Below are 13626 nucleotides of genomic sequence, written 5' to 3'. Positions count from 1 at the left end.
TCCATTGTGTATATATACCACATCTTCTTTATCCATTCATCTGTTGAAGGGCACTGGGTTAGTTCCATCGCTTAGAAATTGTGAATTGTGCTACTATAAACATTGATGTGGTTGTATTTCTATAGTATGCTGATTTTAGATCTTTTGGATGTATACCAAGAAGTGGGATAGCTGGGTCCTACAGTGATTCAAATCCTAGTTTTCTGAGGAATCTCCATCCTGCTTTCCAGAGTGGTTGCACTAATTTGCAGTCCCACCAGCAATGTATGGTGTACCTGTTTCCCCAACACTTGCCAACACTTATCATTAGTTGTATATCTTGATAATTGCCATTCTGAATGAAGTGAGATGAAGAAACAAACCCATTTTAAAATGAAATTCACTAGTATATATAATCAATAGTAAATCCTTTACAAAATTAATATATTTTACATTGTATATTTATTGTGTTTATTATTCTTCAAAAATAGCTAAAAGTTTAGCTCAGTAACTTGTTGAAGGGAACTGACAGTGTTGCTGTAAATACATCAGCCTTTACCTTCTCATCAGCTGCCATACCAATGCCAGAGTAAGTGTTGAATTCCCTTCATTTAGGTCCTGCCCAGCAATACCAACCAAGGAGAATTTGGCTTTATTCTTCCCAAGCTCCACTGCATAGTTACAGTTTTCAATCTATAAGCAAGCAAAAGTTTGGGTATAAAAACATATTTCCTGAATATGTCAACCTAATTCAGTCATCTGAAAAAATAATTCTAATAACACTTTATATGACTGAATTTCATTTCATAATAACCCAGTGAAAGCAAGGAATAACTATTTCTATTTTATAGCTAAAGATATCCAAGCACTAAGGGATTGATCTAGATAGAGGAACAACTGGCTAAAAAGTATTAAGAGCCTGTCTTACCCTGTAAGTCTTGACTCTCTAAGATTACACATCTTACTAATGGCAAATATGTAACTAAAACCCTTGGTTTCCTGCATTCCACTAATAAACCTAATAAATAATGTTTATTCTAGATTTTAAATTAAGGAATAGAAAAGTCATCGTTTCATTAAGAATCTCTCATATTCATCTCTCATATTCTTTATCTGATCTTACTCATCCTTAATTTCAGCTTTTGGCCCATTTTATTTAACAAAGCTTAACCTTAACTACACCAGTTAATAATGATTGTTAACTTGTTGAATTCCTAATAATGCTTATATTGCAATGCTTATGCACCATCTTTTACTTATTTTAGCTTTTATGTGATTTCTTTTGCTACTCATTGTATGACTCCTTTTAAAAAACAAAAATGTTTACATGTATAAATCTATATCATAGTTTCCCTTCTTCCAGCCCAGTGCCTTGCCAACAGTCAAAATCTGATCTATAAATACCAATAAATTATTTGCCTACCTATCTATTTATTTCTAGTGATATTAAGTCTGGTTAAATTTTTCTGTACTTTTTTTTTTTTGGTCTATCTTGGCCTCTAGAGAATATTCTTATTTCCCATCATCTAGTGTTGTACTTCTTTTATCAGAATAGAAATATATCTCTCACACACACACACACACACACACACACACACACACACACATTCTTATGTAGATGAGTTTTCCTTAAGTAAAACTGTATGCTCATAATTGTATAATCTCACCAGTAAAAGAAAACTGTTTACTAAGTACTTTTTGGAAAAAAACAGTTAAGAAAAAAAACAGTATAATTAGTTTCTCTCAATTTTCTTTTCAAGGTAGTGAAGGCTCCATTTCAAAACAATTCAACCAGGGATAAGCAGATACATTTTTTTCTAAAAATAAGGAAATATTTCTTTTTTTTTTTTTTAAAGAGAGAGTGAGAGAGGAGAGAGAGAGAGAGAGAATTTTTAATATTTATTTTTTAGTTCTTGGCGGACACAACATCTTTGTTGGTATGTGGTGCTGAGGATCGAACCCGGGCCGCACGCATGCCAGGCAAGCGCGCTACCGCTGAGCCACATCTCCAGCCCGGAAATATTTCTATGAAAGGCAAAGAAGAGGCCACACAATTAGCAGATTTTTAAAACAAATTTGTTAAAGAGAATTCAAATTCCTGAAGTTCAGTTGGTTTTAAAAAAAATACAAGAAGATCCTTTGAACTTTCTGTAACATCTGCCTGGTTCACTTCATAAATCAAATAAAACATCTGATTTAGATTCATATTTTTTACATGCAAGGAGATAATATTTCAAAATTAGTTTTCCTAGTAGTCATATTTAATTATGCCTGTTTAATAGAAACAAATGCTATAGAAATTTATAGAACTAAAAAAAATAGATTCCTAATTTATGGAAAGTAATCAGCACTCCTGATTATGTAACTGTGAATAAAAAGAGAGAAAAACCATGGATACTCATTTGAATGGGAAACTTCACTGGCAAATTGCAGTCATCACTTTTGTGTAGACTGTGTTTTAGGAAAGGGCCATCTGTTAGTTAGTTAGACCAAAATGCCTGAGACAATGGTGAGAAAGAATCTCACTAGTATAGAGCCTAAGGGGATGCTAGTGTAGAGCCTAAGGGGATGCTGGTATGACTAACAAGAAAGGGAAACTGGAAGTGGGTGTTAATATAAGGGGAATGGTGTTCTATTTGGGGCAGCATTTGGTTGCAAATTTGGCAAAACATTTCTAAGATCTGGAGAGGTACTAAACTGGAGAAAAAAATGAGAAATTAGGTTCCTGGCGGTAAGTCATGTTTATGATAGTATCTAAAACCTTAAAAATAGATCTGCTTTCTGAGGCTGTATATACAGAAGTTAAGAGCTTTAGGCAAGAATGAGTCTTGGAAATACTTGAGTTGTCAGGCTAAAATATGAGGAACCCATGAAAGTTAAGAATGAACACAAAGCCAAGCATGATGGTACAGAACTATAATTCCAGCTACTCCAGAGGCCGAGTTAGGAGGATTACAAGTTCAAAGCCAGCCTGAGTAACTTAGTGAGACCTTGTCTCAAAACAAAAAAAATAAAAAGGGCTGGGGCCGTAACTCAGTGGTACAGGGCCCCTAGGTTCAATCCCCAGGAGGGAAAGGATGGAAAAGTTAGAGAGCAGAGTCTCAGAGTGAATGAAAGAATGATTCCAAGCACTTCAATGCTTTGGAGGCTCATTTGGACAATGAGAAGGGTTATGTAATAGGATACTAGGTTCCAAGTGACAACAAATACTGAAAAAGTAATAAAGAAATATATTTAATGATACAGTTTTATGAACTTTATAAGTGAAGTGATGTGCATTAATGGTTGCCCAAAGTCCATAAAATAATTCCCTATGATAATGTGTCATGAAAAGGACTGCTTTTTTGTTTTTTAAGCATCTCGAATTTATCTCAGGCTTTATGTTTAATTCTACTAAATTGCTAGTATTTGTTGAAATGAAGCATTCTACATGATTCATTTGTAATATTTTGCAATTAACATAAAAATGCCAAGCATAATGAATGGTTCAATTTGTGTTTTCCTGTTACATTTTACATAAGAAATTTTGAAGGAAAAAAAAAAAACTTAAGACTGGGGTTGTAGCTCAGTGGTGGAGCATTTGCCTGACATCTGTGAGGCACTGGGTTTGATTCTCAGCACCACATATAAATAAATAAAAAATGTCCACTGACAAAAAAAAAATTAAAAAAAAACAAATAAAATTATTCAACAAGATTTTCTGAATTCTTAAAGATTTTCTGAATTGTACTTCTGTGACAAAAACTGTGAGCAAATCAATTGAAAGTTTAAAATGTAGTCAGTCCAACCATCAGAAATACTGAGAAATATGAATATAAATTTCATCATTATACTATTATACTACTAATTTTAAAACTTCTAATATTATGATGTATTTACTTTTAAAAGTCTTTTATTTTTTTAATTACAAAGTCTATAAATGTATGTTCATTTTGGGGATATAGAGGAAGATTAGAAGTCCTTTTTGAATTATATGTTTAAAACAGATTTATATCATGTACATACACAGTTTTATATATTGCTTTCCCATGTCACTATTACTAAAACACTTTTTTAAAATTTCCTTTTTGGTACGCAGGGATTAAACCCAAAGGCACTTAACCACTGAGACATATCCCCAGCCTTTTTTATTTTTTATTCTGAGACAGGTTCTTGCTCAGTTGCTTAGGGCCTTGCTAAATTGCTCAGACTGGCTTTGAACTTGCAATTCTTCTGCCTCAGCTAAAATACTTTTTTTTTTTTTTGGTCCTGGGGTTTGAACTCAGGGACACTAGAACACTGAGCCACATCCCCAGCCCTATTTTGTATTTTATTTAGAGACAGGGTCTCACTGAGTTGCTTACTGCCTAGTTTTTGCTGAAGCTGGCTTTGAACTCTCTATCCTCCTGCCTCAGCCCCCCAAGCCACTGGGATTACAGGCGTTCATTACCACGCCAGGCTAAAATACTATTTTTAATGGCAAATTTTACTTCATCTTATAGGTGAGTCACTACTAATGTTTTATTGAACAATTATTTTAGTTTTTGTTCTATAAACATTATGGTGATAAACATTCTGGCGGACAATTGCTTGTCTGACTTCCTGATTTTTCATCAGAATAGATGATAAGAATTGAAATTATTAGATCAAAGAATTTTTTAAACATATTTTAGTTGTCAGTGAACCTTTATTTCATTTATTTATTCATATGTGGTGCTCAGAATTGAACCCAGTGTCTCACATATCCCGGGCTCTACCACTGAGCCATCCCAAACGATTTGATTTTTTAAAGATTATTGATAATATATTACAAAACTGATTCTAGAAAGGTTCTAAAAAGGAACATATCCTGTTAACACCGGATGCAATTTCTTGTTTTAAACTGCATTTCTTTATGGTGGGTAAAAGTTTTTCTGTGTATTACCCATCATTTTTTTCTGTGAATTTTGAACTCATGTTGTTTTCCCATTTTGCTGGTAACAGCAACTGGATTTTAGTAGTTGATTTATATGAACTACTTATATTTACATTATTAATCACTTGTCATACTTTTTGTAAACGTGGATTCTTCACGTTTGCTTTTAACTTTTCTTTATCGATTTATTTTTGTACGTAAAGTTTGAAGTTTATATGAAATGTATTCATATCTACTTTTTCCTTTGTAATTTATTATTTATTCCAGGAATAGAGAATCATTCACTTACATTTTAAGAGTTTTATTATATTTTAATACTCCTTACTTTAAATCCACCTGGCATTTACTTTGGTGGATTATATATGGTAAAGACTGCGTTTTTTTTTTTTTCTAACTAAATAGTTAACTAGGTTTTTCTGGCATCATTTTTTGGATGATCTTTCCTTTCCCTCTTGAATTCAGCAACCACCTTGCCATATATTAAGTTCTTAGGCTTAGGATTTCTTGGCTATCCTATTCCATTCCATTTTTACATTCATACTAAATATTTCATTTACTATACCTTCACTATAAATTTTAATATATAGCCATGTACTGCTTAATAAGAAATGTGTCACTATGGTCATAATGTCAACAGGTGATATAATCTTAGGGACTCACCATTGTATATGTGGTTCATCATTAACCCATGATTATTTTCTAACATCTCTAAAATATCCCTCAACATCCTTGGAAAATGTTCCTGACTATTCAGGGCTTTTCCTTCTTCCAGTGAAGCTTTATAATCACTTTATAAGTCCCACCTACCCCCTAATACACACACATATATAAATTGTTTCACAGATCCCCTGCTACACACACACAGTCTTAGATTCTAAATGGAATTATGTTCTACCGGTAAGTTGACTAGAAAAAAAATTGATCTCTTTATGTTATTTAGTCTTTCTGTCCAGGAATATGGTTATATTTCTTTTTATTCAACTACCAACAGTTTTAAATATTATGAAAATGCTGTTCAATTTCATATTAATCAAACAAGTAAGTTCTAGAAAATTTAGTCCACTAATTTGTTTAGTATGTTTAAATTATTCTTATTTTAAACAAAAGGATGAGGTTAAATGAAAGTATTAAAATTTGAAAGTCCTGCATACTTTTACTTTAGAAAGCAAATGACATTAAAAAAAGGTAAAAAGGAAATGCAAAAGACCCAAAAAGGTTTCCACAGAACAAATGTGAACACCAAGGAGACTACTGATCCCATATGAAAAATACTGGAAGATAAGAACTTCTTTTTACATTCATCTACCAGATTTTCTTCCACCAGATGTAATGAAATCACTGCCTTCAAAAACATTTATTGACTTTCCACTGCTTATAACTTAAAACCCATGTTCTTTAATCTGGCATTCAAGGTTCTTAATATCTTGCTCCAATCCCAATTTTTAATTAACTGCTTACCTATCAAAATCTTCTGCTGTAGCAAAACCATTTTCCTTAATTCCCAGAAACACACTTTCCCACTATTATTGTTTACTTTAACCCTCAGCCCCTTCTCCATCCTCCTTGTGACAAAATTCAATAATACATTCCTCAAGGTCTACCTCAAAATCAGCCTTCTGCGTGAAGCCTTTCATAAGGGCGACCTGTGGCCTTTTCTTCTTTAAAACCCATACTATCACTTTGCTTATACTGTCCTATATTGTAGTGGTTTATCTTATCTCCCTGCCTACTTTAGGGCTCCATAACTTTTTTTTTATATTATGCATTGCACTGTAATATATAGTAGGTAATCAAATATCTGCTGAGTAAATGAATGAATAACCAGTAAAGATTCAGCAAGTTGTGGCAAATATAAAATAAGAGCGCACTTAACAATACATCTCAAAGAACATTAATACTACAACTTGCTAAAGAAGAAAGCATTTATAAAAGTGTCTGACTGGAAAGACTGCCTCCAACTTCCAAATATTTATTAAAGCAAACTTGTAAAAAGGCTATCAGGTTTAACATATTGGTTTGAAACAGAATAGTGAGGACAGGCCATAGTTTACCAAGCTTCATGAAAATCTAAATCTTCTGTTTTATATCAGAACAATGACAATATAGCCACGATCATTATTTCATTCACCTTCTTCATGTTTCCTCCAAGAGCAGGATAAGGAGGTTTGTTGACATGGCTCCAGTCAACTGGCACTCGAATCATTTCATAGAGCTGAAAGATCACTAGAGCATCTGCAAGGTCACTAAAACAAGAAGGAAAAGGAGATGAGAGAAGAGTCAATGTTGGTATTATTTAATTTTATGAAGTACACTGACGGTGGACATATTTCTTGAAAAACACAAAGGCTGGGCATGGTGGTACAAATCTGTGACACCAGCTACTCAGGAGGCTCAAGCAGAAGAACAGCAATTTTGAGGCCAGCCTAGGCAACTTACTGAGACCCTGTCTCAAAATAAAACTAAAAAAAGGACTACAAATATAGCTCTGTAGGAAGGCACTCAGCTAGCATGTGCAAGGCTCTGGGCTCAATAGCTAGTATGGCAAAGAAAAAAAAATCCACAATAGAGTCATTTAATGCTTATAGAATAACAGGATATATAATTTGACCCAGAACTTCCAATCTAAGAATGTGCCCAAAAATTTGTCGTAAATATTTACAAAAACATTTGTATGCATTTATATATGTACATATAATCATATCCATGCATATATATACACACATACATTATATATGTAGGTAAGTAAATACATATGTACACACATAGAGAAAGACATTTGTTGCCACAGTATCGATAATATTTTTTTTTTTTTTTGAGACCAGATCTCTATTGCCCAGACTAGTTTCTAATTTCTGGGCTACAACAATCCTCCTGCCTCAGCCTCCTGAGTAGCTAAGAGTATAGGCACATGTCACTGCACCCCGCTCATAGTATTTATAAATTTGGAAACAGCTTAAATGCCTGGCCATTAAGAGCTATTGAATAAACTATCCACACTATGAACTATTGGGCCACCATTAGAAATAGTTATGTAGATCTCTATATACCAACATGACACTCTTTACAAGGGAATATTAAGTTTAAAAGAGTAAATGGCAGAACACTTCACATGGTTGGATCTCATTTATTTTTTTAAAAATTAGAGTCAAATGAATTTATATACCTATGTATGCTAAGGACTATTAATATGGATTACCTCTGGGCAGGAAAAAGGAAGTATGAGAGGGTAAGAAGGCAAGTGTATATTTTATTTTATCTGTATACTTACATATTTCTTGAAACTTGTACAGTAGAATAAATTCATATCTTAGTGATATACTAGTATTTTTAGAAACTTTAATTACAGGAAAGCCACAGCTATTAAGTAGGCAGTGGTTCATGTTCAATGATGAAGATTAAGAGGAGGGAATTTATAAGCAAGCAGGAGTTCTTAAAGTGAGAACTACTACCTTGTATTGAGAAAAGTTAAGTTCTCCTGAGAAAATATGTCTGTGTTGAGTCTGTTCTCAATTCTGTATGCTAAGGACATAAAGCAGTAGCAACTGATTTTTTAAATTGCTAGGCCTGTGATGTAGTATGTGGCTTTTCTCCTCTAACAGCTTATTCACTGAGTTATGTCTTACTAAGGTTGATATTAAGGTTAGTTTGCATTCTCTGAGCATACACCATATGGCAGTGAAGGAGGCTGGGCTCTGTGCTGACTGATGGGGAGAGTCTAATCTGAAAGTAATTAAAATCTGCAAGGTTGGGACTGAGGCTTTAGCTCAGTGGTAAAGTACTTGCCTCGTACGTGTGAGGCACTGGTTTCAATCCTCAGTACCACATAAAAATAAGTAAATAAAGATACTGTGTGTTCATCTATAACTAAATAAACATTAAAGAAATCTAGATACTAGTATCAACATTATTTTTTTAAAAAATCTGACAAGGTTATCTGTAAGCAGATGAGCATTTTCTATAAAAAAGGTATACTAGCCAGGCAGAGTGATGCAAACCTGTAATCCCAATGGCTCAGGAGGCTGAGGCAGGAAGATCTCAAGTTCAAAGCCAGCCTTAGCAATTTAGCGAGGCCCTAATCAAGTTAGTCAGATCCTGTCTCAAAATAAAAATTAAAAAGGACTGGGGATGTGGCTCAGTAGTTAAGTGCCCCTAGGTTCAATCCCCAGTTCCAAAAAAAACAAAAACATAAAAGATATTACTAAGGTATTTGTGTAGGTTCTAGAATCCATCTATTTCATGATTTTTTTTCTTAAGTGAACCCACTCTCATTCCTGTGTGATATGGTATTATTATTGATGTTCTACAAATGGGAAAACTGAGACCCAGAGAGATAAAATTACTTCTAGAGATCTCAGGATGAATTCCGCAAACTGATCCTAGAAACACACTAGAGCTATTTGTTCTTTCAAATTAGTTCATAAAGATCTATTCCTCTCTCATGTCCAATATTTGAGTTTTACCTGCCCTAATATAATGTAGCTCTTCTAAAATTGATGTACATCTCTTCTTGTTTAGCTGGAATTAAAATGAGCTTATCACACTGAGCCAATTAACAGAATAAGGCAATATTTGGTTTTAGATCTTAAAGAACAGTTTTAATACATACCAAGAAGCAGAAATTACTATATTACTACTACTAATCCTCAGCAAGTTAGGTTGTCTGCTATGACATTAATCTTCATATTTAAATAATAACTTGGTCAATCTTTAGATAGAGTTAAACTCTTTAAAAAAGAGTTTCCTTCATGTGTAAATTAATGATAGGTTTAGTTAGGCTTTTTTCCTTAAAAAATAAAAAGTTAGCTGAAGTTGAGTTCCTTTATATGTTTTTCAAGGCAAGATTCTATAATAATAAGAAGAAAGATTTCTTCTCACCCACATCTAGGAAGACACATTGTTATCACTAACAACATTGGAAATGATTTAGTATAATATCTTCTTAGTCCAATCCATGTTAATTATATGCTGTCACACGGGGATTGAATCCAGGGATTCTCTACCACATCCTCTATCTCCCCATCTTTCTTCAGACAGTCCCCAAACTTGTGATTCTCCTGCCTCAGTCTTGCTAGTCACTGGCATCACAGGTCTGTACCCCTGTATCCAGCTATATATTGTCATTTTTAAACAAAGATAAAAATTTAATAATTACCAGGGAAAACAAGTTATTTCTATAAATTAAATAAAAGCATACACAAACATTTTAGAGTAATTGAGATTGTGATGAAAATAAATTAAAAATATGAATTTTAATGATGAATACCGATATAAAGGTTAAGAACCATTTATCAAATATTACTGTTATTCTAATATGCTAAAGCCGAAGTAATTTCTTATTTTCAAGATTACCACGAAAGAATAATGTGTATCTTTACTGATATATTTCAATCATCATCAAAAATTATAATTATTATATTTTTTAAAATTTTACTATATTGCCAATTCCCAGCATTCTGAAACTCTAAATGTTAGCTAACTCCTTGTGATAAGAGAAAATGCTATTATGTAAACATACCTACAGTTTGAAACTTTCTAAATTCGACCTCTGGGGCTGGGGGTGTAGCATGTGTGAGGACTTGGGTTCCTTTCCAGAATGGGGGTGAGGGGAATTTGATCCTGACAGTAAGGTTCAAACACAGTAAAATATTTACCTGTACAAATGATTAATATATGGGTTGACCCCCAAGGAATTCATCCAGTTCCGAAAAGTCCGCTCTTCCTTGCTCTCTCCTAGATTACACATAAATTCACACTGATGATTCAGGACAGAAAAAATCAGGAACTATATTTTAAACTATTCAGACAGGTACAAATTGGCCATACATACTTGGTCAGGGTTCTTTAGATACCATAATTTCTTTGGAGGAAAAAAGAAAAACAATCTTATCCCCCACCATCTAGGAAGCCTTCGCGTACACATCACTCTCTCCCCCTCACTCTGGCTTCCCATTCTCTTTTTCTTCATCTAGATTCCCTTAGTTGATATCTGTGAATTACTACTGTCCAGAAACACCACAGATAAACTTGTGTAGTCTGAAGTTATGATTAGATGCAAAAAGGACTAGATAAACATTGTAAAACGAAATCTTTTAGCTTTTGGGATAACATCAGCATATTAAACAGAAATAGAAAAGCTTTGCTTTTCCCAATACAGTGTATTGGGAATCTAATTTTATACAGATTATGGTTTCATACAGGAAAGTTTCTGGGTGTACAAACCTATACTTTATACCAAACAATGAAGGAGAGAGGGAATCTCTAATAATATTTAAAAACAGATCACTGGGGGCGGGCAGGTGTAATAACTATTTTATAGGCTTCCTGGGTTTATTTAGATTATCACTATTGAAAATACTTGATGAATATGGACCCCACCTAGCACTCTAATGTGTGCTAAGCTAAAGTTATACTTCATCATATTAAGTTCCTGAACTTCAAAGGTCACCTCAAGAAGACAACTCCTGCAGGCACTATTATTTAACCTGGGTTAATGGTCCAGGCCATTCCCTTCACAGCAGTAAAAACACTACCTATAAGGAAAATGTAGGGAAGGGGTACCACAAAGCAAGTAGAGATGTGGGTCCCCTGCTGCATTTGCCTTGCAGTTACATGCTGATTGCAAATGGTCCTAAATGATCAACCAAAATAATTTGTCCTTCAGCAAAGTTGGGGGACAGTGGAATAGCCTAGACTGTATCTAATCACCAGACTTCTGAAAGCTGAAACATTTCACTTTTCATCACTTCTAATTCCTATTCAAGTTCAAGACACTCTCTAAACTTGGGCCCATGTGAGACTCCCTGGACAATTCAATATAGAAATCAATAACCATCTGAGCTTCAGGGTCCATTCCTCTAGAATCATCTGTACAGTAATCTTCAGGCTAAGTGCCACAGATAGTATGAACGAAAATAGGTACCGAAACCTTTTATGATTTAAAGGACACTGTTATTTTCATCAACCTTTCAGGAAATAAACTGCCCAATATATCTTCATGTGGTTTTCAATGTCATTACCTAACAGATTTCCCAGAATCTTATTAATTAATTAATTCTTATTCTATGAAATTGTATAGCCATATAATTTCTTGCTTCAATTTTGTTCCCACTGGTCTTCATAAGAGGCAATTGATCAGTTTGCTGTGCTATAACCACCTTATAATTAAATTAACAATCTACATGACAACCTTTTTAAAAAAAATATTCCCAGAATCTGGGCCTACCTTACTTACAGTAGTTATTAAAACAGGTTCAAAATTATTCCCTGAACTATCCGCAACATGACAAAGATAAACATACTGTGAATAATAGCTTGATGCATGTGACTTGGATTTACCTTTTGGTCATTTCTCTATTACCATCTGTTATAATGCTATATATACATATATAAATTTTTTTCCAGATATTAGAAACTTTTCACATTATTCCCACTTGGGAAAATCCAAAAGATGTGTTAAAATTACAAAGTTTGAATGTCCCAGTAAAATAATTAAAATATTCAAATTCTACTGACTGATGATATAATGAATATTTTAAAAGATACTAAGCTTGCATTTTGATTGAGTTCTGAAACTGTTATAAGCTTCAGAGATTCATGCTTCTTCCTTTTATTCTCAACTAATTATAATTTTAACTTTTAATCTCTGCAAAGAAAAGTAGATTTCAGAAATGAGCATTTATTTGTCAAGCACCATTTCAAGTTATCTTGGTAAATAAATGCTCAAAGCTAGAAGCACTATGCATTTGTGCAAGAGCCATGGTAAAGCATTACAAAAACATATGTATTCCAGATTAGACAATGTTTTCTGGATTGTAGACAACTGAAGTGGTTTTCAAACTGAAATCTTAATTGCTGATATTTAAAATAGAAAGAATTATATTCTTTTCATTTGTAGATCAAATTGACATCTGCATCAATACAGATTTCAATAAAAATAACAAAAGTAGACTACTAAGATGAAAGAAAAGGAACTAATATAGATCCAACATCCACTATGCTGTAATGTATTAAGTGCTTTCCACCTCCCACTCTGACTACAACTTTTCTACTTGTGGTCACATTTAACTTGCTTTCTAACTTTTATTAAATAAATATTATTAGTCCTGTTTTATATATGAGAAAACAAAGACAGAGGTTACTCAGATAAGAAGTAGTAGAAACATGATTTGAATAAAGTCTTTCTAATTCTGTGGCCTAGGTACTTTCTATCACCATGAATAAATTCTGAGATGGTCTCTCTATATGTAGCCCACTTGTTTGGATCAATTAGATGTAAAGGTTTAATATTTAATTGTACTTTTAGTTCCTCACAGATAAAATTCTTTGCCAATGAGGACATACTAATATATGAATTTGGGATGTGATACGGTCAAGCTTCATAATTCACAGGGATCTATACAAACTTAAATTTACAGAGGAAATATGCTGATGACAGTCAAAGTCAAATACATTTCGGCAGATGTATCAGGACATACATATGTTCTACATAAAGAGGATTGATAAATACTTCCATAGTATCTTAACAAATATAGTCAATACTAATGGAAATATGCAGCAATCCTGTGCACACTGAAAAATTTCAAAAGCATGCTGAACACTAGCAAAAGAATTCAAACATGACAAATAGAGCGAGCAAGTTGGAAAAGATATGTAGCAAAGAATTCAGTGACTATAAAAAGCAGATCATTTTTAATATGCCACTCTAAACAATGCCTTCTACTATAAGACACAGAGGGATTTTGAAATTTTCCAGA

The 13626-nt window shown here is 33.4% G+C and overlaps 1 protein-coding gene across 4 annotated transcripts in view; it reads right to left on the bottom strand.

Annotated features, from left to right (window-relative positions):
• The window catches only part of Pls1 (plastin 1), a 116410-nt gene that overhangs the window by 9265 nt on the left and 93519 nt on the right, over nt 1-13626 (bottom strand). For all 4 annotated transcript variants that reach the window (XM_026385062.2, XM_026385059.2, XM_026385061.2 and 1 more), the window contains exons 11-13: nt 10525-10603; nt 7002-7116; nt 539-672 (exon numbers count right to left, since the gene is read on the bottom strand). In XM_026385062.2, the coding sequence (XP_026240847.1) occupies nt 539-672; nt 7002-7116; nt 10525-10603 (328 nt within the window). The remainder of the gene's footprint in view (nt 1-538; nt 673-7001; nt 7117-10524; nt 10604-13626) is intronic.

The sequence above is a fragment of the Urocitellus parryii genome, chromosome 2 (genome assembly GCF_045843805.1).
Source record: "Urocitellus parryii isolate mUroPar1 chromosome 2, mUroPar1.hap1, whole genome shotgun sequence".
NCBI lineage: Eukaryota > Metazoa > Chordata > Mammalia > Rodentia > Sciuridae > Urocitellus > Urocitellus parryii.
The sequence above is the reverse complement of the archived record's forward strand: the minus strand, read 5'-3'. Positions and strand labels throughout refer to the sequence as shown.